This window comes from Camelus bactrianus, chromosome 23, assembly GCF_048773025.1.
Source record: "Camelus bactrianus isolate YW-2024 breed Bactrian camel chromosome 23, ASM4877302v1, whole genome shotgun sequence".
NCBI classification, from domain to species: Eukaryota; Metazoa; Chordata; class Mammalia; order Artiodactyla; family Camelidae; genus Camelus; species Camelus bactrianus.
Window position 1 is genome coordinate 23,363,842 of NC_133561.1, and position 26,780 is coordinate 23,390,621.

The 26,780-nt window shown below is 38.9% G+C and overlaps 1 protein-coding gene across 2 annotated transcripts in view; it reads left to right on the top strand.

The window, feature by feature from the left end:
* PLA2G4A (phospholipase A2 group IVA) overlaps positions 1-26,780 on the top strand; it is a 185,136-nt gene that overhangs the window by 115,441 nt on the left and 42,915 nt on the right. For both annotated transcript variants that reach the window (XM_074351811.1, XM_074351810.1), the window contains exons 4-7: positions 4,422-4,570; positions 5,269-5,382; positions 16,969-17,006; positions 19,283-19,424. In XM_074351811.1, coding sequence (XP_074207912.1) covers positions 4,422-4,570; positions 5,269-5,382; positions 16,969-17,006; positions 19,283-19,424 — 443 coding nt within the window. The remainder of the gene's footprint in view (positions 1-4,421; positions 4,571-5,268; positions 5,383-16,968; positions 17,007-19,282; positions 19,425-26,780) is intronic.

The following is a 26,780-nucleotide window of genomic DNA, read 5'->3' on the forward strand; positions in this document are numbered from 1 at the left end:
TATCTGGGGCATGATTTAAAAAACAAAAACAAAAATCACTGCGTAAGAGAAAGAGAATGTCTGCGTTTTTAACTCCACGTGGTTCTGTGCAGATACTTTACTGGACTGCACTTTGGGAAACACTGCTTTAAGCTCACCAGCCGTGGGTCATAGTTATTCAGCATATGATATTATGACTGTGACTTTGGGGGGACTTTTCCTTTTGAGTTTTTTTGCTGTATATTATGTGAATTGTAACAGGCTATGAGTCATATTTATTTGAAGCAAAAGGGTTTAAGTTGCTACTGAGCAAAATGTATATGAGAAAGCAAATGGACCATATTTAAAATCAAACTTGGAGTTGAGAAGCTGCCACTAGCTCCTGGGATGAGTCATGTATTACTCAGACAGAGCCAAAATGACAGATGGACCGGTTATTTCTTTAGGCGGGCGCTCCTTAAACGACTGAAGTTTATGAGAAGTTTTATAATGCTGGAATTCTGAAGCTATTTCTGGTGCATGTAGTTTCATGTCATCTTTATGGGAGTAAAAAAGAGCTGTATCCCACACCTCCAACATTTTTGTTAGTCAAGATTTAGATAAAAGGATAAGATATGAGGAAGTCCTTGCCCACACATCACCTATTTCCTCTACCACCTGTTTGGCTGGAGCTAATCAAGGTGAAGCTGAATCAGTGACATGACACTGAGTCCCCCATAGGCATTAATTCACAAAGCTCCGCAATAAGTACACAGGTGAGGGAAAAAAAATTGCTTTTCCTATGTTTGAATTATTTTTTCTCTCCTTAATGCATTTCTAGGAACTTCTCTAAAGCACTGGACTAAGTTTTGCTGTCCAAATGGACTGCTTTTCCTTTTCAAAGCTTCCACGTGCTGCCACACCAAGGAAGATTATAGAGTACGTTAAAAAAAAAAAAAAAAAAAGTGAGCTGAGATATGTGATTATCATAGTCCAATTTTAAACTAGCTTCTTAAAACTTCTTTTCATCGTGCGGTGTCTACCACTGCTACAGATGCTTCTTAACTTGCAGAGATGAGCACTGATGCAGATTGCAGTATCACAGTTTGCAGCTGTCAGTGGTTTTCCACTGTCTGGCACCCTTTGACATCTCCACTTTGAGCTCTCTTGCTAATGAAGCAAGAGGAGAAACTTGAAGAACCACCTATCTTGACCAACATTTTGAAGTCTTTATTTAAATGTAAAAAGAATAAAAATCGAAAATGACAGCTTTGAACTGGATTCCAATTTTAAGAAAAAGTCTGTTGGTGTTTTGACATGTAAACGTAGGGTTGAAATCTTGTATCGTGTTTTCTTTAACATTTGTCAGAGTTAGAATCTGGTAAAACATGACCCACTGAGAGTCCAAAATGGCTGAGAAGATGGTAATATCACTGGTTGACTTTCAACTTGCTGCATCCTGTGCTTATCTGGTTCCATCCAAGCAACTTCACTTTCTCTTCCTTGTTTGACCCCAGAAAATCTGTCCCTCCTCTTCTTCAAGGATTTAAATGAAGATCAAGCTTCAAAAGGCAATTTCTCCTCCTACGATTTGACTCTATGTATGTGTAATCATCTGGGTGACTGAGTTACTAGTCATGGGTGCAGTGTATCTGCTTGTCTTCTATTTACTCTTGCCTCTAAAATTAGGCTATTAGTATTTGACTCACTTCCATAATTCAGATCTGCACTTTCGTGCCTGGCTCCCTATCCAAGCCAAACTGCTTCGTGACAGGCAATTCCTGGCAGACAGCAGGCACCCAAATATTTGTTGAATAAATGAATGAGGTTTACCATCTGCATGTCTCCCTTCCCACACACTTGTTTTTTGGGTTGGCTTTTGCTTGGGTTTGTGTTTTTAATATTTTGGGGGAAGCGTAAAAAAGAGCATTAGTCCCATAAGACAGAACCAGCTCTATGGGATAAGGAAGGGCTCCATTTTTGTACATTTAATCTGAAGTGCCAAGTGAATATTCTCCTTAAAATCACACATTTACTTTTACTCAAAAGAGGAAAAGTCTTTTTCTTTATCATCTTCTACCATCTGCTATTCTTAACATGTAGTTTTATGTGTGGTTTGCAACACTGGCACCATGGCAGAAACGGAAAAGGAACAGTTACCTGTTATTCGAGGAACAAGTTGAATCCCCTTGTATCATGTCTTCTTCTCCTTTGGCCCGTTTCCTGTTGCCATCTTTTCTGACCAGTTTTCTGTTTTCCAAGTTGTCCTCTATGGTCCTGTTGAGAGATCTAAGCCTTGGGTTAGAAATTGGAATATATAAATGTATCAAACCAACACATTATACACCTTACACTTACACAGTATTATATGTCAATTATATTTCAACATAAATATATGCATATGTACATACATGCATGCAATTGCAGTAACTAGCTATTTCCTTCTCTCTAAAATATTATAGATCAACTCTACTTCAATTAAAATAAATCCATAAATAAATAGTGAAAAAATATCAAGTGTGACCGACATCAGTGTAAGCTAGAGTTATTGTTTTTTTTTTTTTTTTTTCATTTTTACTGAAGTATAGTCCATTTACAATGTTGTGTCAGTTTCTGGTGTACAGCACAATGCCTCAGTCATACATGAACGTACGTAGGTTTGTTTTCATATTCTTTTTCACCATAGGTTACTACAAGATATTGAATATAGTTCCCTGCGCTATACAGTATGAACTTGTTGAGTTTTTTTTTTTTTTTTTTTTTAATGCAGCTCCCTAGTCCCACTACAGGTCTACTGTGGGTCTTAGGGGATGAGGGTCAAGCATCTGTGTTTTTAATCCAAACTCTAGGCATTTATGTTACACTCTCACTTTGAGACTCAGCTGCCCTTGACCAAATGCAAAAAATAACTAGGAGACAATCCCAAATGCTTATACCTCATTTGTAGATCTCCCCACTTAAGAGTAAAAAAGCACACTTAAAAATATGATGACTGTGAAGAAGAGTTATGAGCAGAGTTTTAAAATTAAGTGAAGGGCATTGCTTATGTTATTTGATGATCGTAACTTTTTTTGAAAGAACAAAGTATATTTTTTCAAAGTTGTCTTTGAAAGTCAATCATTTAAGACCTATTATGTTTTCTTTTACATTTTCAATTTTTGTATCTTTTTGTGTTAACCTCTCTACCTGTCTCTCTTTCCACCCTTACCCTCCCTTCCACTCTTATCTCCCTTCCTCCTCAACTCCAAAATTCCAAGTCTAGGTCCTCTTTCCATCACAATCCATACCATATGAAGACACCGTTAACACTTAGGAGCATGATGCCATTAAGAGAATGATTGTTGCAGCCAGATCTTGCTCTGATACTTGCTAGCTATGTGATATTGGACACATTGCTTAGCATCTCTCAGTCCCTATTGCCTCAACACTGAAAACAAAGTATTTACCTTATAGTGCTGTTGTGAGATGTGAATGAGACTCATGCATGTGAAGTGCTCAACAGAGATTCTGTCAGTCATCACTTGATGGTTGTTTTTTTATGGTTATGAGTTATAATGGCCACATGGGAAAGGATGTGTTAAAAAGCCGAGTCCTTAAGTTAGGAGACCTTAAATATTGTGATAGTTGTTAGGTTCTGAAGATATAAAGATGAGTAAGACTTGGTTCCTGACCACAAGTGCTATAAGATGAAAGATTCAAAGGAACCATCAAAGAGAGAGTGATCAATATTTCCATACTTTTGGTCAGTAGCCTTGTTGTTAAGTATGTGTGTGTATATATAGTGGGAGGAAATTGAAGTCATTCCTTTTTTTTAAAAGTAGTTCCTTTATTTGCAGTTGTTTCTTTCTGTTTCCAGTGGCACCCATATCATGCCGACTCAAGTGAGTCTTTATGTGTAACAGAAAAAGCTGTCACTTCCTTGAGACACCCATTTCCATCTGGTGGAATACTGCCATAATAAATACAGAAATATATGTTGACTACTTATGTAAATGCCTCCCCATGAGTTCTTCAGTGCACAACCTGTACAACCGTACAAGGCAGCCTTATAACTATGAACAATATTTATGTCACACTGACTTTATTTTGTTTGGCAAATAACATAGTAGGTTAATTTTTCTGATATAGACAATGGTGATGACCCTGAACTCATGATCTTTCACCATCATAGCCCTGTTATTATTGTCTGGTAGTTGGACTGAGATGTTGACTACAGTGAACATGCCCTTCTGAATAAATTACCTAATAAATGATTCCCTCTCACAGGACAGGAAGTGTGGGGACATAATATGTAAAAAGTATATAACCTATGATGTTCTTCTATTATATATTACTTTGTCTCAGACATTTTGAATATGTTAGTGCAGAGTCATTGAAAATAACCTGACAATGCATGTTAATAAAAACAAATGGGGAACTAATCACATTTTTGCCTCCTTCTCGCTTATGTTTACTGTCTATAGTTGACACTCCAGACCCCTATGTGGAACTTTTCATCTCTTCAACCCCTGATAGCAGGAAGAGGACAAGACATTTCAATAATGACATAAACCCTGTGTGGAATGAGACCTTTGAATTTATTTTGGATCCTAATCAGGAAAATGTTTTGGAGGTGAGTGAGTCATCTGGGGACTGTGAGATGGTCATCGTCATGTTGAGGTTGATGCTTGAGTTTGTCCCCTCACTGCCTTCATTCTCCTCAGTTAGGTGGAGTTGGATTCCAGCTGTGCAGTATGTGGTAGACTAGCTTCTAGCTGCTGCACCTCAAGTTATGTGAGTGTCCAATGGGAAATGCAGGAGTTAGGTAGGGCTGGGAAGAATTTTTATCCTCCCATGTGCTTTGGAGTAAACGTATTGTCTGTTATAAAGAGGAGGATCCAAGTCCAACAGAATAAAAATCTTGTCAATTGATCAAGACTTTAAAATAAGTTAACTTTGTTAAAATAATTAGCTTTAAAATAAGTTAGAATGCATCTTTTCCAATATAACTGCATGGATCTTCTACATTAATTTCTTTCTCAAATTCAAAAATAGCATTTCTACTGAGAGGGGATAAAGTTCCGTTTTTCAAAACATGACAATGAATAGTCAATCAGGAAAGTGAAAAAGATTATTATTTTAGAAGCAAATATGGTATTCAGAAAGAAAAGACAGAGTATTATTTACCAGTTAAGGACTGAGGATCTCAAATGACTGTTAAAAAGATGAAAGTTCTCCAATGATATGTTAAGTGTGGTGGAGATTTTACATATAATTTCCAAAGATCCAAGGGAAATTTTATACCTGTGCTCTACCTTTAACTCTCTCTAGATCACGTTAATGGATGCCAATTATGTCATGGATGAAACGCTTGGGACAGCAACATTTCCCATATCATCTATGAAAGTAGGAGAGAAGAAAGAGGTTCCTTTTATTTTCAACCAAGTAAGCAACCCAACAGAATTTTTCATCCTTATGTCAGTTAAAACCTATTTCATCTGGAAAGTTGGGGAGTTTAATGTTTGGACTCTCTTTTCTTTTCTTTTTCTTCCTTCCTTCCTTCCTTCTTCTTTCTTCCTCTTTCTTTCTATCTCTAGGTTTGCTGCATTTCTGAAACTTTAATAATTTACTTAAGAATAATAAGACCTTAGAAAAATTATTTATACACAGCAAACATTGGATTCTGAATTTATAGGAATCTGATTTAGTAGTTTCCAGTGAGAAATATAAACAACTGGTAAACCAGGATTCGGAAAGCTAGTTAATCTATTAATTTCTTCTTATTGGGAGCAGCTGTGTGTTTTTGCTCCTTGGAATGACTTTTTAAATATTTCCCCTTGCCCAAATCTGCTTATCCTTTCTCTTGCCTCCTTTCCTGTTACCACCCCAAATGACCTCTTCCATCTTCTGAACCCCCATGATAATTATCTGTGGTATTCATTGGGACGAAATCATTTAAACTGTTCAAACTAAAATTCTATAGGTCAGGAAACTGGAATACTGGTTATGCATGCCTGATTACAGAGCTAAATAGTTTGTATTTATCGAATGAATGTATACCTGTTTGGAGAGCAACTTAAACCCAAAGGACTACCTGACCAGTTCATGCAGTCAGAAAGACCTAGCTGCCTTGAGGACACTCCAGTCACACAATCCCTACTGATCCCTTTAGCTACTCCAGAAAGTATGTCTTCTATATGTTTTCTATCCAGTGCCAAGAGATACACTCCCCACATTTCTGTTGACCTTTTTTTTTAAAGTTATTTCATTCATTCCCTTTTCGAACATTTATTGGAGTCTACCAGCCACTGTGCTGTATTCAAGGCTTGTAAGGAAAAATAAGATACAGGAAGCTCTTCCCTCAATTATCTTCATCTGGGGTGGCGGTGGGGTGGGATTTGGAAAAGGAAGTGTACATAGGGAGACACCTGTGATGAAAAGAACCCACCATACAGTAAGATAAGTATCAGTAATGTATGTACAGAGTGCAGTGGGAAGACAGAATAAAGAAAGATTGCATTGTGAGAGGAGACCAGGGATGACTTCATATCAGTAGGCGGTTTTGAGCAGGTTGAACAGTGAACATAGTGGTTAACACCTTGTCATTTGAAGCCAGTTGTTTGGTGTTTAAATCCCAGCTCTGTTTCTTACTGTCTGTTTCATCCTGAGGAAATCACTTAGCCTGTCTGGACCTCAATTTACTTGTCTGTAGAGTGAAGATAATATCTCATAGGAAAATCATTATACTTAAATGAGTTAATTATGCATATAAAATATGTATTATAATGTATACTATATATAAATATATTTAAAATATTTAGACATTATATATAAAATGATTATATATTAGTTTTTATATTTATTTAGTATATAACATTTCATATAAAATATATACTGATCATTGATTATAAGAATCTATATAAATATAATACTCACCTAGATGTATCCATATATACTTATAGTGCTTAGAATAGTGCCTGATACAGATTAATCACTTTAAAAATTGTTGTTTTTGTTGTTGCTGTTATTATACCATGAGAAAAGAGTAGAATTTCATTGTGCAGAAAAGCAGTTATGAGCATTCTAGGCAGAAGAAACCACAAAGGCATGGAATCTTGAAAGAAGAAAGCAAGTTGGGGGAAGGCAGTTACACAGCTTGGCAAGAACACGTTGGTAGGCAGTGGGGTAGGGAGTTAGAGGTGGTCAAAGGCTGACATGCGCAGACCTTACCTACAGAACACGTTGGTAGGCAGTGGGGTAGGGAGTTAGAGGTGGTCAAAGGCTGACATGCGCAGACCTTACCTACAGCACGTTGCTAGAATCGGTTCTCAATAAACCTTTGTTGGGGGCTTTGTAAGCATGGATTGACCTTTCCAAAGTATAATGGTTTTTTCCCCCCGCTCTTCAGCCTATGACACAAAGGCTGATTATAAGAGAAGATACTGTAGGAAAACAAGTATTTCCTCGCCTCCCGTCATTTCCTATGCTGAGGTGCTGTAACACCCAGGCTGTAAAAAAGCCTTTCTACATTCTTGAATTTTCAGTAGCTTACATAATTATTTTCTTTAGTGTGCTTGAGAAAACAGTTGGCCAAACAACTTTTCTTCCTTACTCTGTTCTCAAGAGCCCTTTGTAGTTTTTGTTTGTTTGTTTTCAATGATGATTTTTTGAATTGGTGACCTGGGATGGTAGTGGGAGAAAGGGAAATGGGTGATGGCTAGTTGGGGAGCCCTCTGAGGCCCCCCAGATCATGTGGTGAGAGGCAAGCCATCCAGCCTCTCCTCACCCCTGAATGCCCATGGTGCAGAGGAGAACAGTCTTTTTTCTACAGTGCTTACGGAGGCTGCAAGCGAAAACAAATTGTGAGGGAATTATGTAGAAGAGATTTTTAAACAATTCTTGAAGACTGTTAAAGCAGTCCGGTGTAATAAGACCGTTTGGATTTGGCAAAGGAAGGACTCATACTTCAAGCCGAGACATTACTAGCAAAATCCCCTTCAAATTTTTGTTATCTGAAAGTTAAGACTGGGTCAACATAGAGTGATTTCTGTGGCCAAGGAGCCAGCTGGAAAAATGGAGACCCTGCCTGATTCCCACTCAGGGTGGGAACTGGGAATTGAGAGACCTGGACTCTCATTTTGTCACTGTCATTAACCTCCCTCTAGAATGGCTGAGTTGTCATTCTCTCTCTGAGTTTTATTTGCTTCATTTCTAAAATGAAGGTTTCAATTAATTTATTTCTAAGATCCTTTCTAATTTATAAAATTCTGTGATCTAGGAAGAATTACCTTAGCTCTGCCTTCCAGCCGGCAGCGCATGCGCAGCCTCTGTTCCTGAGTGCTGTGCGCGTTTCCGTAGGTCGGCGCGGGGCGAAAGGACCGCCGGGAAGATGGCGGGGGTGGGCCTGGGTGCTATGGCGGCGTGGGAAACTTACAGCAGGTGGGGCTGGGCGGCCGTCTCCTTCGGTGTCCACCGTGGTCTCGGCTCGTTACTTGCACGGAAGCCCCAGAGGGCGTCATGGTGGCTCCCAGGTCAGTGTCCGAATGGCTGGAGGAGTACGTGTTCTTTCGAACATCCCTGGTCCGTCAGTTCCTGTCCCATTCACCTTTGGCGCCCCATTTGGAAATGCTGTTCTCGGGCTCTTGGTACCCCAGTTTTAGGCGCTTTCGACAGTTCTGTGAAGGCTGTGAGGAGAGCTCTGCCGGGCCCTGGGTGTCCTGGACAAGCGGGGCGGCTGATGGAGTTAACTCTCTGCGGTCTAAGGATCCTGCTCTCTCCCGGCCTCCCCTGCGTGAAGTGCTAACACAAGGAAAATTTACATGTGTATTTAATAGGTTTGACTGTTAGTTGCTTTTTTTCTCTCTGCAGGTTATAAGGGGCTTACAGATCGTGACTATTGCCCTCCCTTGAGGGATTTTACAGTATGAACATTTTCTTTGTAGAAGTGTAGATGCCATCATCAATCCTAATTTCTAGGGTTCCTCCCCTCCCCTCCCCTCCCCTCTCCTCTCCTCTCCTCTCCTCTCCTCCCCTCCTCTCCCCTTTCTTTTTCCGGTTATCCCAGTCCAGTAAAAAGCATAATCATTACTCTACAAAGGAAATTAGAATTTGGACCAAAAATTAGAGCACCTGACTATTTCCTTTATCTTGTGTTTGATTCTTCTCCGTCCCACCCACCTCTACCCCCAACCCCCGCATAAATAATCTGTCTTTCTGGGGGAGGGGGGGAAGGAAAGAATACCTTGTTTTTCACTTGACTGTTTTCACCCAGAAGTTTTCAATTTTTTCCCACTTCATGGATATGGGAAAAAAATAATAATGCAATCATCAAAGTCTGTATTATGCAGTTTTAAAGTACTGACCTATTAATAGATTATTTTAAAATATGAGACTCTGAGCCTTTATTGTGCACCTAAAACTTTGCTTAATATTAAGAAAGCTACAAAAGCTTCAGTTTCAAAAAACTAGTAGTCCACTTGGAAAGGAGTAGACGTTCTTGTGTAAGTTGGTTATTAATATAAGCAGTATCAGGCAGCATCTATTCATGGATTTACTTACCTAGGAGTTGTTAAACTCTGGTTGTGTTGCAGGCAATATTCTAGGTGGGCAAACAGCAGAGGACATGATGGACGATGTCCTGGTTTCCAGGGAGCTTGCATTCTAGTGGGGAAAGTAAATAGGCAACAGAAAGCAAAAGGATAGTCAACACAACATCAACTAGTGGTAAATACTGTGAATAAAATGAAATGGATGTCATAGAGAACAGTTAGTGAGCAACTAAATTTGTACAGTCAAGGAAGGCCTTTCTAAGGCATTATATTTTTTCTTCAGATTTTATTATCAAAATTTTCAAGTATACACAATGCTGAAAGATTTATCCATTGAATACCCATATAACTGCTACCTAGATTCTGCAGTTAACATTTTACACTATTTGCTTTGCCATGTATCTGTCCATCTATCCATCCATCAAACCATCTTACTTTTTTGATACATTTAAAAACAGATTGCAGACAACAGTATGCTCTACCCCTAAATACTTCAGCAGATCATTAACTAGAGTTTGGTATTTACAAATTATAATTTCAAGTACTAAATAAATAATGCAGACAATGTGCACAATGAGAATTAAAAGAAGGCATTATTCTCCACTCATTCATTTCCCAAATAACTATTGAGCACCTACTATGCAGCAAACGGTCTCTAGACACTACCTATTCAGCATTAAACAGACAGAAACCCCTCATGGAACTTATGTTCTACTTGATAAGGTAAATAGATAAAAGATATCTGTGTTGGATAGTGATAGAGATAAGTGCTAAATAAACCAATGAAGGAGGAGAAGGGAATAGGTATATATGTGTGTGAGGAGGGTTGTAAATGCAGTTCCAAAAATGTGGCCAAGAAAACTATCTCTGATGATACCCGCAGGCAGAAGGCACTTTGAGTAGAAAGGTCCCGAGGCAGAAAGTTGTCTGGTGTGTTGAGTAACAGCAAGGAGGAGGGCATGGCTGGAACACAAGGAGTAGCAGGGAGAGTGGTAGGAGGTGAGGACAGAGAGGCAAAGGGGGGATGGGGTTCCTGTGGACTTCTGTGGGTTACAGTGGATATCAGTGATGTGGGCTTGTCCTTAAAGGAAGGATGTGGTTGGATCGCTAAAGGGCTAGAAGGCCACTCTGGTGGAGAGAACAGCCTGAGCCTTTGCTCATAGACCTGGGACCAGAAAGGACCAGCCTGTTCAGGAAATGGTGTGTAGCTGAGGGTGATGGGAGCAGAGTGTTCATGTGTGAAGGGAGGACAGGTACATGGGAATCAAACCTTAGCAGAGCTTAAATTCAGGGTGCTGGAATTTGGATGTTATCTTACTGAAGCAGTGAGTCATGGAAGGTTTTTGACCAGGTAATGGGGGAATTTAGAGCAAACAGGATTTGGCTTGAAGTTAGTAGGTAAAGATAGAGAATGTTTTGTAATGACAACAAAAAAGTTGAGGCAGCTCTAGCAGACTTCTGTTGAAAGTGACAGGTATAAGGACTAGACAGGGTGACTTGAACTTGAGCAAACTAAATGTGGCAGTAGCTTTAATGGGTTGGTAAGAATGATTAGAATGATTGCCTTGTGGCAGTGAGGACCAGATGAAGTTGGAAAGCAGGAATATATTCAGCTTTTCCTGAGACTATGGTTTATCATTCAACTCAGTTTTAGAGCTGCTGCTTTTTTTTTTTTTTTTTTTTTTTTTTTTGAGAAGAAAACCAATCTTAGGGCTGGGCCCACAGTTCCCTGATAGCATTTATAAAATCTGGCTTAGGTTATGTTTGTTGGAGTCATAAGTTTCAAGAGCATCAGAGTTGTCATTTGAGAGAAACTGGTGGGACGTGCTGCTGTAACCCCAGGCTCAGAGTCAGACAGCCACCGTCTGGGTTGGAATCATGATTCGGCTATTTATTCACTGTGTGATGTCGGACAAGTTATTTTTTTTCTCTTTGCCATGCATCCTCATTTGTCAAACAAAATTGTATATAGTACCGACCCCTAAGGGTTGTGGTTATGGTTAAGTGAGTAAATAAATACATGGGAAGTTTTAGAATAGTGCCTGACCCAGTAAGCATTTAAATAAATATTAGATATTCTCATTATAATTATACTGGCCAGATTTAACTGTTTGTCACGTGCTTCATGAAACTGATTTACTGGCTATTACATTTACTTACTTGTTTGAACTTACTGACCAAAGTAAACTTATTTATATATAGGTAGAGCCTATAAATTTAGTGGTCATTTGTTTCAACACAGTTCAAAATTTAAAATGCTCTAGTCACCCATTACTGAATATATCAAGTGTCACTTTGGGTTACAGTACCCCATTTTAAAGTGGAAAGATAGAGTTTCTGACGAATTTCATTTGTTTTGTGCAAAGTAGCCCATTTCAAGAGAATCATGAACATGCTAAGGTTTTGAAGTAAGGAGAGGTTTTGAAGAAGGAGAGTTTATACTTCTTTATTCTCTAGATGAATTTTTGACTTGGCCAATACTCTGAGAAAGGCAGCCTCTGATTTTACATTGTACTGTGTTTTAATTTGACGTGTTTATTTGGAAGTGAGTGTTATTGTTTAAAAATAGCCACGTCTCATGGTTTCTGTGTTATCTAATTTTGGCAGACTGCTTTCTTTGATTACTGTTCATACATGATTGCAACTTGAAAATAAATCAGAAAGTTCTATAGAAGAGATAGTGGCAAAGCTTGAAAAAAAAAAGGGAGTTTTGATGGTGAGTTCAGAATGTTAAGTTAGTCTCAAGATGATTTCACTGGAAAACTATGTATTGATGTGTGAAGACAAAGACTACAATTTAGCTAAGTGAATGAGACACAGCAGACTTTGGAGAGAAACCAAGAGAAATACATAATTTTGTGAGAAATTTGGGAGATCTCTGGCTAAGATGCGAATGCCATCACATTTATGCAGGGCAAAGTTCAAGCATAGGTCAAAGAATTCCTGGCTTTAAGAGAGAATGCATTTTTATTTGGGGATGCTAGCCATGGAAGCTTAAGTGAGTCTGCTTTGATGCTTCCACAGTTTATAACTCTTAAATTATAGGGGATTTAGAGTGCTCTTGTATCCTTGGGGTTCTCTTCCGGACCTATGCTCCCTCAGGGACTAGAACATTTTCAGGCGATTTACCATTGCACACCCGACCTGATACCGATCAAATACTTTCATTTTTGGATGAATGAATAATGAATGCACTTATGGGAAATACAGAAACTTATGGGAAGGGCTCAGACAGGCATAATGAAATTAAATGAAATTTAGAGAAGAGAAGTTGAGAGTCTTGAGAGAGTCCCATTTGGAGAAAAAGTGGTAGTATTAGTGCTGAAGGAAATCGGATTTGTCGTATCATAGCTGATGATTACACAGCTCTTTCAGAATTTTCCAATGTCCATGTAAAGAAAAGGGACCTTAAATTAAGGAAAAAGATTGCTGTCAAATAAACAGGAGAAGACTCTGTGTGACATGGCAACAGGGGAAATAGTGTATTTTTATCTGTCAAACTTTTAAGACTGGGATATTTGGGGACACAGTTATCTTGGACTCTTGGGTGAGGGATTATATGATTCCTGGTAATAAATGCTAATTTAGTTTTATTAAGAAATCGTATGGGGGGAAGGTAGAGCACAGTGGTAGAGCACATGCTTAGCATGCATGAGGTCCTGGGTTCAATCCCCAGTATCTCCATTAAAACAAAGAAACAAATTTAATTACCTCCCCCTCCAAAAAATAATTTCTAAAATCAAAAATTGGTGACAAATTGTACACATAAAAGAGGTAAATTTAAAAAAATAAAAAATAAATTTTAAAGAAATCATATGTTAACTAGACTTACTGTGTTGATCATTTTGCAATATATACAAATATCAAATCATTACGTTATACACCTGAAACTAATATAATGTTATATGGAATTATAACTCAATTTAAAAATGTTAGTTTTTTGTGTTATAAAAGATCATATATATTTTAAAAGATGATTTTAGCAGCATATCATTCAATTTTAGACATGCAAAATTTATTTAGATGTAATCTTGTTTGTATTGCAGGGTTGTATTTTCCACTCTGCACTTGAATTGCCTGTTTATTGGATCCGTATCTGGTTCCTTCTTCATAGGATGGTATTATGGTTTATGGAAACATGATTCTTTGTAAAAGTGATCCTTATTTTTTGGATATAATTTTATTTTTTATCTCACATAGGTCAGGCATATACAGATAAAGCAGAAAATGTTATCTAATTCTCTTGAAAGATGTGATTATTGAGTCAACATGGTGAATAGTTGCCTTTTGTTTCTACCAAGGGGGGAAAAAAGAGTGAATTGACTGAGAAGGGATCAGAATTCAAAATAATGTTTTGTTGAAAGTAAAATTGTAAATACTGGAGGATTTTAATAAGAGAAGGCATGGCATATTTAATGAGCTCTTTACTACTAGGATAGATTTTCAAGTTAAAAATTATTTGCATCTTTTTGAAATAATGATTTTAAAGGGCTTCTTCAGTGTCAGGCGTTTTGCTTGTTACATTGGCTTTATTATTTCAAAACAACCCTGGAATGTTTGCAAGAGAATTTGTGGGTTAGATACTTTTAAAATTATCTTTGAGTCTGAAATGGCATTTGTTTTTTTTTTTAAATAGTTTCTCTCCTCTAGTTCCCCTTCCCTCCCCAGCTGAACATCTCCCATCGTAAGCATCTCAAACTGCTTTCCATTGTGGAATTCAAAGACAAGATTGTTGTTTCCCCCCAAAACGTACAATGAGTACAGCCTGCTTCTTGCATTCATCATTCCTAGAAGAGATGGAGTCCTCATTGTCCTTGTTCTTGACAAAGTATCATGGTGTTAGGGAGATTTGGTCACCTTGCCTTCTGGTTGCCTTGATAATGCAAGCCACCTGGAAAAAGGTCATGCAGAGCTGCTTCATGCAGTGTGTGGGAAGGAGTTGACAATAATTGTTTAATGCCTCACAGGAAGTACACATTTTTGTGGCTCTTTTATCTGAACGACCTGTTCCAGGTGAAAGGAGCAGGGAGACTGGAAATGCCCGCCTTCATAGCATGTCTGAACATAACGCATCAAGTGGAAGAGTTTAACATTTCCTCCACGTGGTGGGTTATCCACGTGGGCAACATGTGGAAGTAAGGAGCCCAACCCAAGTGACAAGAATCAGAGCAACATATTCTTGTTTGTTTTTTTTTGGTGGGGGAGATTGTTTTGTTTTGTTTTGTTTTAATAGAGGTACTGGGGATTGAACCTAGGACCTTGTGCATGCTAAGCATGCGCTCTACAACTGAGCTATACCTTCCCCCCTAGCGCAACACATTCTTAAGACTCTAGATGGCAGAAAAATCTTGTGTCTTCTCTTCTCTTATCCTGCCTTCATTTAAAGAGCCTCAGTCTGTCTAGGATTACAAATGTCTTAGCCAAAAATGGTGTAGGTGGATGTAGAAGGGACATTCTTATGGAGAAGACACATATGACCATAAACATAGCACTGCTGATTTTCCTTTTATTAAGTTGTTGGCTAAGTAGGCATGAGCTATATTCAAGCATCAAATATTTAAAAATGTAAAATGTTTAGGGACCTGCCAGTTGAGAAGCCAGCTTTTTCCTGAACAATTTCTGTTATGAGATGGCATTTTGGCGTAGGAAGCCCATTCCAGCTTTGAATCTTTCCATTTATTAGAAAACTCCATATTGAGTTGTAGTATTGTTCTCTTAATTTCCATTCTTCCTTGGTGCTTTTGCCCTCTGGAGATAAATATAGTAAATCTAGTCTCATTTTAATAGCAGCTTTTAATGTTTTTGTTGTTGTTGTTGTTTGTTTTTAAACAGACCATGTTTTACCTATGTCTTGATTTTCTTACCAAATACAACTTCATTCAATATAAAAAATTTTCCAAGCCCTCTTTGGGAAAGATTCCATTTGAAGTGTGGAAATGGGGAATAGTCATAACGTGCTGGGATGTGGTCTGAGCAGTCCTTTCACTGATAGAATGCAGAGCAATTACAGTTAGTGGTTAGAAGCCAGTTACCTTTTTGACTTACAACTGAACTATGATTCATCTGGGCATGTGTAATTCCATGTGTACTAGGATTCTTGATTATTTTATTTACTTCAAAGTAATATTTATATATAGCTTTGGTGAATGAAGTTTCATAGAATTCCATACACAGGAATTGCTCTCTGGGTGGGACCAGCCCCTGATTTTATCTCTAGTAGCAATGAGGTGTTTCTTGACAGGAAAAGACACCTGATGTGCAGCCTCACACACACACATACACAGTAATTCAGCAGACACTTACTGATTGTATGCTGTATGCCAAATACCATGCAATGAACTGGTAATAGAGACCTATTTAAGACAGTGCGTATGGTTTAGTGGGAGAAGCAAATTTTTGTACAGATAATTTCAGTGCCTTTTTCGCACTTATAAAATTCAGTACTGAGAATTATCCATGAATTTATTTTAACTTTTTGGAGAACTCCTTCTAGTTTATTTTTTTCCATCCTGTGAAACCAAAAAGGAAAAACAAAAGCCAATAATCTATAGCATTTTTTGTTGGTTCTAAAACTATCCTCTTCCCATTTTAAGAGACACATCCTAGCACTGCTCTATTTGAAGGTATTCAACAGGTTCACTCTAACTATGTTCTTACGGTAAACTGATGTGGTAAAAATAACAGCACCCCTCGAAACGTTTCTCATTTGGTTCTTGTAACAATTCAAAGTCACATTATTCATAACTAATGGCTGAGATAGTATTGAGAGGGTCTTTCTATACAACAGATTCATAGTCTCTGGAAAGACATCTTTTAATACCCCTTTTCTCTGTGCGTATTAGTCATGTTCTTTTTCATTAAACCAAAATTGGTCCATGGACATGATGGCATCCGTCTATAAGTTTGGTTGGCTCTCACTGCATTGAAAAAACAAAACCAGAGCCCACATTCCATTTTATAGATGTTTCTTAAGGTGACCACCATTTGATGGCTCCTGGGTCCTGCCATTCACCTTGGATAGATATTCTGTCTTCTGTTTACTGCGGTCTTGCACTTGTCACAAATGCGCAAGTGTGAATTTCCGCCCAGGCTTTCTTTAGCTTTGGCTTCTGATTTTGAGGCCCAGGAACAGCTCCAAATCTTCATAGTTTTGAGATCTCAGGAAATTTTTATGTTTTATGAATAATGATTTTTGGAATAAACTACTTTATTTTAGTGAAGGTGGAAAACAACCTTGCCGGAGCAATTCTTATGCTTTTTAAAATGACATTAAAAGTAGGCTTAGATCATGAAAAATAGCAAAAAATTATTTATTGAAAATGCACCTTTTATATAGGGTCTTTATGGACATATGTTGCTTTTATTTTTAGAGTATTTAGGTTAAACATAATCTGACACTCAAAAGTTATGTTGACTTTGCATTATATATAACACAACATACATTTTATGATAACCTATATATAACCTAGTATATCTGTTTTAGGTCACTGAAATGATTCTGGAAATGTCTCTTGAAGTTTGGTAAGTGCATTTTTATTTCATTGGATGAAAACTATTGTGAATGATCCACTGACTGATTTTAGTTATTAAAGAATATACTTTTAATATAAAATAATTTTGACAATTTTAAGTATAAAAATGCATTAAATGTAATTTGGTTTTCTTTAGTTCTCTCCTAATAGTTACAACATTTTAACAAATATAATAATCTTTTCTTAATTTTTCTATAGTTTGGTAGTTAAATTATAAATGTCAGAAGAAGAGCTTTTTGAAAGGACCCTTCCTTAAGTTATACTTCTGTTCCCATAGAAGTGAACACAGTGACTTAAGTCTGTTTTCATTGTAGATTCAGATAGATATTAAAAAAAAACATGTACATGAACATAAATAGGAAACTAAGGGGGAAAACTGAAAATTGAGACTGTCTTTGTCCATAAGGATCAGCAGGACTACGGATGGTAAAGTTCCATGAAGTGCATTGCTTTTTCAATGTGGCCTCCAAAAGTGAATATTGGAGAATCATTTATTTTCATGTGGTGAGTCTAAGGGGAATCAGGCCTCCCTTGAGAATTAGCTCATCTCTGACCTCACACTGGGGTCAGTAGGTCCCACCTCCCTCAACCTCTCTGATTCTCTTTGAACTTCCCTGTTGAAGTGGATTTTACCAGTTACTAGTACATATTTTATTTACATAAACACTACAGAATTAGTGTAGCATTTTCATATTTAATGATTTTTCAAATGAATGATGATGGGTACATTGACATTGGGTTTAGGTATTTCTTTCTCTTATTTTGATCCCTGGAACGTGTTGATTTGACTTAGAAAAGTACTGTATAAATTACCACTGTCCTCTATATGTCAGGATGTATCAAAGGACAGTCCAAATTATTTAGTTGTGTTATTTTGCATTATATTGATTCTTGCTTACAAGTGGCATATTTTGGTATGAGATTAGAAATATTTTTGTTACTTGACTGTGAAGGTAATGCTATTTGTTTTCATGAGAAATGGTCTCCACTGGTGTAATAAGAACTATATTATGTAAAAGAAATGGGCTTTAACAAAGCACAGTTATCAAAAATGTAGAAAAAAAATCAGCTAAATAGTACATGTATGTCCAGAAATAATTTATTACATATTTACAATGAACTTTAAGCAAACTCTATTTTTATATGTAGATTTGTCTTCACTCTAAAATGAAATGCTCTTTAAAGAAAAATTCATTTTTTCATTGAATGACTTCTACTGAATATAAAATAAGACCAGGAAAGAAATTAGAGAATTACAGATAATACATAAAAGAAGAAATCAATGAACCATACTTCTGTTATTATATTTATAAAATTACTCAACATTTTTAAAATTTTCTTTTAGATATTTTTGTACTGATATCTTCTAAACATCTGTGTTTACAGATTGCTAGGGTTTTTTTTTGTAATTATTTTAAAATTCAGTAGCTGGTTTTAAATTTTAATATTAAGAGCTGTCTTGTTGGCAAGGCATTGCAGCATGATGGAAAGTGTATCACATGTTTGCTCTGTGATCTTAACCTCTCAGAGCTTCAGGGTGTTTTTTTTTTTTGATATCTAGTATGGAGTTGTAAAAATAGTAATACAGTGTATACTGTTTATGCCCATCATTGTTGCAATGATGCATGTACAATACCTAATGTGGCTTCTGGCAGGGTATAGATAACTGAAAAATTGCTGCTACCATTATTGGAAAGGAAGGGTATATAATTCAAGGGTTTTGAAATCCAGTCATAAATTCACCTGTAGTTCTGTAACATTCTACCATTAGAAGTTTCTTTCCTTGTCGCAGGGGGCATCCATTAGACGAGGCAACTTACTAAGATAGCATTTCTGCAAGTACCACCCTCAGAGCACAGACTCGCTGGGATGTTAGTGTCATGATGCAGACTAATGGGGATAGAGGGACAGAGGAAGGAGTTTTTGATCAAGTATGTTTGGGAAATACTGACCCAAAACAGACCTAAACAGGTGTCTTTCCTGAAGCACTTCCCAAAGTCTTCACTATCATAATATGCAATTTATCAGGGGCTATTTGGTTTTTTCTAAAACATCTCATACTCCTTTGTTCTGAAAAAAATGTGCCTTGGATGATGCTGTGTTAAGATAGCCATTGTTTTATACTCTTTTCAGATTCCCTCCTAGGAAATAACTTGAGGGAAGAAGTGAGCATGTATCTGTACAGCTGCCAGGGGCTTGGGGAACTGGATGATGTGTAGCAAGGCTGCTGGGGACATTGGTTCATGATCTCTGTTTTATCCACAGTTCATCCCCAGACCTCCGATTTAGCATGGCTCTGTGTGATCAGGAGAAAGCTTTCAGACAACAGAGAAAAGAAAACATAAAGGAAAACATGAAGAAACTCCTGGGCCCAAAGAACAGTGAAGGCTTGTCTTCTGCACGTGATGTGAGTTGGAAATTTTTCAGATGTTATTGCAATTTAATAATCATTTTGTTTGTACTTTCTCCCAAATTCCCCGCAAACATGAAGATATTGAGGTTGAGCGTAATTTGTTATCTTTTTAAGATACGGTAGGTAAGGTAAGTGTTTCATAAATGGAAGCTCTTTGAGGAAGATCATCACAAATGCTGCCTGTATTTGGTGATATTTATCAGATACAGTTTTTTAAAGAGGCACAGGCATACTGATTCACAAACAAGATGTTCATTTCATTAGCTGGGACAGTTTAACCTCAGATACAGAAGGATCATTGAATTCATTTTAATATATACCAAAATTAAACAGCTGTGAGAATTACCATTACTGAATAAGAACAAAATGTTATAAATCTTGTTAATGATAATATTTAACCATTTTTTTAAAGATATGAATAGGGGAGATAAAAGGAAATGTTTCAAATTCCTAATATTTCATAGCAGGGAGTGAAAAGATATCATCTAAAATCGACAAAGTAGTTAAAAATAATGACCTCCATATTTTATTGTTTTTCATAATCCTAATTATAGAGAGAGATTAAATTATTTTTGTGAACAAATATTGAAAGAACAATCCTTCAGCTGTACTTCAACTTCTTTTTCTTCCCTTAAATTCCAGTAAAATAAATGGCATTTGTTATTCAGTGACTTGTATAATCCAGTTTCTGTCTACTTATCTCTTCATTTATCCCTTCACTGATGTATCTGTCTACCTATCCATCCATCCATCTATTGGTCTATCCTTCTTTCTGAAATCTACAAAAATAAATTGCTGCCATAGTTAATAATACTGGATTGTATATTTTAAAGTTGCCAAGAGAGTAGATATTAAGGGTCCTTATCACAAGGAAAAACTTTTATAACTGTATATGGGGATAGATCTTAACTAAACTTGTGGTGATTATTTCACGGTATATCCAAGTATCAAATCATTATTTTGTACACCTTTTGAAACTAATATACTGTCATACATCACTTATAACTCAATTAAACAAAATTTTAAAAAAATTTAAAATTGCTGCATTGATGCTCATCAAGTGATAATAATGCAGTTTCTTATTAGTGGCATATCAGGTAATTTTTTACTTACTTCTTTGAGCTTTTCTGTGAATTGAATATTTTAGATGAACATTTATTTTTAGAAAGATACTTTCATTAAATGCATAAGGACATGTCTATTTATAATAACTTACATATATATATTTATTCCCATGCATGTACACACAGACCAGGGATTTAAGATTATTGTAAATTAGGGACAAAATGGAATTGGAAGTAAGACATAAATTCTGAGTGAGGGAGCCGGATGGGCACCCCTGTCCCACATGTGATGGCAGATTTCCAGATGTGTTTCTAGGTGGATGTAGGGGTCGAAAGCCAGTCTGCTTCTGCTGGAGTGGCTTTTGTTGTTAGGGAGCAAACTTGAAGATAAAATGTTGCTGGTGGGGTGTTTTTGCTAAAAGGAAACTAGGAGGAGAAGCAGAATCTTCACTGATGTTTCTAAGAGATAGCGACTTCTCTCCAGTCCTGCACCCAGGGGTTGATGATTGTCCTTGAAGGTACTGCCTTCTCTACATGTTACTCAGAAGTTTCTAGCTTCCTGGGAAGTGTTTCTGTTTTTGGTTTTATCCATTGTAAACCTTTCATCAGCACCACTACACCTTCTTTTTGTCCCCGTTCTTGTTTTGTATTGTTACACCCTTGGAGCAGAGAAACTATATTTCCGATTCTTTTCGTCTCTGCCGTTTGTCATTTGTTGAGACACTGTGCCAGGATCTGGAGAAGAACAAAGCTGATGTGGTTAATACTGAACAGTCACTTTCCTTGGTGAGTTTAAAGCCTAGTTGGGGAGAAAGACATTTAAGCAAAATGGCAATGGAAATGGATAGCTCGTTTAATTCATGGCCATCAGCCTCGTTTGGGAGACTTTCTGGCAGGCTCAGCATTTCTCTGCCTTTTTGCTTTCTATTTATTTACAGTGATTTCTCTTGCTTCCAGCTGCTGGTCCACCCTCTGCTCCCCTCACAACTGATGGACTTGCCTCCTAATCAGAGAAATTAAAAGCTATCAGATGACAAATCCTTCATTTCTTGCTACAGGATTGACATGCTCCTAACCTGTGTTCTCAATTGCCACTTCCATCCAAGTTCCACGGAGGCAATGGCCCCTTTTCTCTCAAATGTGGGGCCACAGCAGACAGGAATTGCAAACCCCAGTTAGGGAGCCCACCAGAGCAATTGGCCAGTACCCCCAGGGTCACTCTGCACCTTTGTTGTCTACCTCTACCTCTATGAATTTTTCCTATAAAAATATAACCATGCTCTAAACTCTGATATATAGAGAAAGAAAAAGGAACCCCCCCCCCAAAAAAAACCCCTGGAATGTGCATTCCCTTCTCCCTTCTCTACTTCTGTCCTTACCTTCACAGACAGACTTTTCCAAAGTTTCCTACACAGCCTCATTCTGCTCCCCCAGGCCCCTGCCCTCGGTACTCTGCCGCCGCCCCCCTGCTGGTCACAGGCGCTGACTCAGGCAGTGCGTAGGCTCTCCAGCCCTGTCGTCCCAGACTCTGCAGCTGCACGTGACTCCTGTCTTCCTGCTGCCCTTCGCTTCCTGCCTTCTCTTCAATTCCCTTCACCAGATCTTCTTCACCTGCGCATTATTTAAATGTGAGTTCTTCAATACTCAATCCTAGGCCCTCTTTCTCCTCTTTCTGAATTCTTAAGAATTTTCTCTCTCTCCCATGTGTCACCAAACACCTGTGAGCTAAGAATGTTCACATCTATGTCAACAACTTAGAACCTCCCTTCTGAGTTTCAGACCCAAATATCTCCACCCCTCTTTGATGTCTTTGCTTGTATCCCTCATGGCCACACTTAGCGTGTCTGAATCCAGACACCAGATCCCCTCCTCTCTGTAGTTCTGCCTGTGCCTGTCGTCCTCTCCCCGCTTTCTGTTCACACTGAACTCAGCGTCACCTTTTAAAGACATAAATCTGATTCTCTCGAACCCAAGCCTAAAATCCTTCCACCACTCTTAGGGTTGTCCTCACAGCACCGCTCTGGCTTCAGGTGCTCTAGTTCACCCCAAACCCCCAAGCCCGCTCCACTAGGTGCCTGCCTCTTAGTTACAGGGCTCCCCAGTGGCGCTCTTGCCTGCAGAGGTGCTTCTCTCTGCAGGATGCCTCCCCTGTACCGCCCTCCCTCCACCCTACCCCATTTTCATTTGACTAACGGCCTCCCATTTTCGAACCAGTGCACATGTCACTTACTCTAACACAGTCTTCCTCACCGACTCCTTCCCTCCCTCTCCCCAAGTCCAAGTTAGGTCTCTCAGTCAGGCTCTTCTGTAGCACAAACAGGCATATTGTCTTCTCAGCATTTCCCACAATCATATTTTAAAAATACTTGTACAAATATTCATTTAATGTCTCTTTCTTTTTTTCCATTAGAATAAAAGTTTCACAAGGTCCAGGGCAGTGTCTGTATTCTTCACCTTTATATTCCCAGCACCAGCTTAACTCCGGGTTCACGGTGGATCCTCAGTAAATCTTTTATTGTAAGAGTCAGATGTAGGCAATGGCATTACAGCCAGGGGATGGATTAGCTAGAGAGATCGGGGCTCGCAACTGAGGAGCACCTGCTTCAGGCTGTTAGGGAGGAGACACAGGTTGAGGAGAAGGTTTGAGTGATGCGATCCCAGGTTGGTTGGATTGGCAAGTCTGTGGGACACATGGGTGCATGTGTCCAGTGGCCTTTGCTCTTAGGTTTTCCTTTTCGAAAGGAAAGTTGCTGCCACACCTCCTAGGCTCTTCTGCTTTTGTGAAAAGGAGTCTTTCTGGGAAATGAAATTTGGCTTAATATTCATACACACTGGCTTTTCTGCAACAAACGGAGAATGAGGTAATTGTGCTTTTCTCTGGGCTATTCTTCAGAAATATTTAACTCATATTTGTGGAAGTCATTCCTAGAATTAAAACTCTGGATGATGCTGTTTTAGGTTTTGGTCTAGACTTTTTTCGCCTTGGCAGGAAGAATCAGTTTAGATATATTCAGCACCACCCATCCTCATAACACAAGCTTCATTTTCCAAATTCATGTTACTCCTTGGCCAAAGGCCTCTTAAACTCCCACGTCCCTTGCTCCCTGCCAAGATCTTCATTTTTTATTCAGCACTGGCAAGCTGGCCTCCTTAGGGGAAGGAGGAGCGGGCTGCTAGGGCAGCTCGTCTGAGACAGAACCGCCCAACTCCGTTCTGATGGCAGAGAACGTGCTGTCTTGTTCCCGGTTTTGAACAAACGTTTTTCAGCATCCAGTTTAGGACCTCCATGTTGAATTAAAATACTGGATTGGGGTGGGGAGGGGAGGGTAATAGCTCAGTGGTAGAGTGCATGCTTAGTATGCATGAGGTCTTGGATTCAATCCCCAGTGCTGCCATTAAACAAAAAAATCAATAAATAAAAATAAAATGTTGGATGAATTTGAGCACATTGTTTTTCTCCTGGGCTTCACTTATAAAATGAAGACAATGTCTCTTATTTGGCTCAAAGAATAAGTACGCTTGTAAAGCAGCCAGCACAATGTATAAGGTACATCTTAGTTAAAATAGTGACTATTAAATATATACTTGGGTGTTGCTGTTGCATAACACCCTCAGGCAATGTCCAGTAAAACCAGCTTTCCTGTTTGGCTAATGAATTAGTCAAATAGTTAAGGTTTCTAGTAACCCACGAGTTTATTCTCCTAAGTACTAAGACTTTAAAAAAATATATCCTCAATAATGGGGCGGAGGGATGTAGCTCAGTGGTAGAGCATGTGCTTAGCATGCACAAGGTCCTGGGTTCAATCCCCAGTACCTCCATTAAAAAATAATAATAATTAAATTAAATTAAATTAATAAAAATTCTCAATAATAAAAGTGTTTAATGTATTGATTTTAATAATTTGATGGAAAACTTTCTAAAATATGTTGTTATTTACCCAGATTAGACTGATTTAAGTGCTCACGTGACTGCAGCCTTTGCAAATAACTGCCATTTCTCCATGCTCGGTATATACTCCCTTGAAGTAATTTCTTCAAACCACCCTTTTCTCTTTCAACTTTGTTGTTGTGGAATTAAAATCTGATAAGCAAGCTTGTTGTCAGATCAGTGTCTCTGATTAGTGTAATTGCTCCATAAATAAAGGGCTGGGATCTTTCCCGTGAGTAAGATCTATAACACTTTGTGCAGAGGAATTTATGACCTCTTTGGATCATTTAGAGGCCGGTGCTTTTAAATTTCCTTGTTCCAAAGCAGCTTTTGGTTAGATGAGGTTGCCAGATGACAGTCCGTTCTGTGAAGGGAAAGGCTGCTCTGCCGTTTTCAGGCCCCCGTGTAACTGAGCGTGCGACAGAGCGAAGCTGGTTGTGGGACTCAGACCCAGAGTTAGAAAAGTGGGGCAACAAGAGAAGGAAGCTTTCCTCCAACCTTCAGCAAAGCGTAAAGGAGGAGGTGTTGCCTCTCAAGGCTGAATGTAAGGAATGTACTTCATTTTAAACACGTAGGTGGCTTTGGATGAAAACAGAAGTATGAAGTGGTCCTCAAACAATACATGCTCTGAGTCCTCGTCTGTACTTAAGTTTGTCAGATAAATGAAGTGGAAAAACTAGAGAAAAGAGAGACTATCTAGTGACAGAGCAGGGAGGCCAAGCAAAACGGTTTCTGAAGGAGGCAGTAGAAGTCAGTCTTGAGTTGTCAACAAGAATTTTTATTTCTTCGTTTATTGTGTTTCCTTCCTCTAGAATATTCTTCCTCTTGCTTCCACCTTCACTATGACAATAGCTCTTTGTGGTGCCAATTCATATTCCTTTTAGACTGTACACGTGGATGGGCAGACAGTTTGAACTCCCCTAAGTTAGTGTGGAATGGGGCCCAGAACAAGAGGAGATTTGGCAACAGGCCCAGCTGAGCCTATGAGCTGCCCTGCCCTGGGCCACGTGACCCCTCAGCTCCGCCGATGCTCGAGGTGTCTGTGGGTGGAAGGACGCTGTCCGCAGCCTGCCGTAGGCCTTTGTAGGTGAACTGCAGCACAGGCACTTCTGGGGCAAGGCCCTGCCATCCTCTGTGGATAACTACTGTCGTTTTGAAAAAAGAGCTTTTGGCCTGCTACTGGGCCTTAGTAGAGATTGAATGCTGAACTGTGGGTGACCAGGTTATCTCGGGACCTGAGCTGACCGTCATGATATCTGACCCACCAAACCATGAAGTTGGGTGTGCACAGATTACTCCCACATCAAACGGAAGTGATACATATGACACTGGGCTGAATAGGCCCTGAAGGTACAAATAAGTTACAGGAAGAAGTGGCCCAAACGCCCGTGTTCCCCACTCCTGTTACACCACCTTCTCTTTTCCATTCTGCAGCGAGAACCTCATGGGGGAGAGCTGTATGATCAGTTGACAGAGAGGAGAAAACTTGGGCCTCGTTACAGATGGTTCTGCACAATACTTGTCCTGAAAGAGGACAGCTGTAGGACCCCAGCCCCTTTCTGGGACATCCTAGAAGGACAGTTGTGAAGGGAAATCTTGCCAGGGGAAGGGTTCTAGGAGTGCCCTTCGTTTTTCATTTTACTTGGATGGGGAAATGGACGTGCAATTATATACTGATATATGGCCTGTGGCCAACTGATTGGCTGTGTGGTTAGGGACTTGAAAGGACCAAATTAGAAAATTGGTGACAAGCAAGACAAAGGCTGAAGGAGAGGGATGTGAACAGACCTCTCTGAATGGGTGAAAAATGTGAAGATGTGTCCTAGGTCAATGCCCACCAGAGGGTGGTCTCAGCCAAGAAGGATTTTAATAATCAGGCAGATAGGAAGATCTGTTCTGCGGATACTAGTAAGTTTCTTTCACCAGTCACCTGTCAGTTGCCCAGTGGGGCCATGAAAAAAGTGGTCATCATGGCAGGGATGGAGGTTATGCCTGGACTCAGCAACATGGACTTGCACTCACTTGACTACCACAGCAGCATCTGCCAGCAGCCAAGACCAAGACCGAGTCCCCAGTACGGCATCATTCCCAGAGGTCATCAGTCAGCTACCTGGGGGCAGGCTGATCCAGCACCCTGGACTGCTTCCATCATGGAAGGGGCAGTGTCTTGTTTTTGCCTGAATAAACACCTATTCTGGATACAGATGTGCCTTTCCTGCACTCAAGGTTTCTGCCAAAACTACTATTGATGGACTTACAAAATGCCTTATTCAGTGTCACAGTATTCCACACAGCATTGCTTCTAATCAAGAAACTCACCTCACAGCAAGTCAGTTATGGCAGGGGCTCATGTCATGG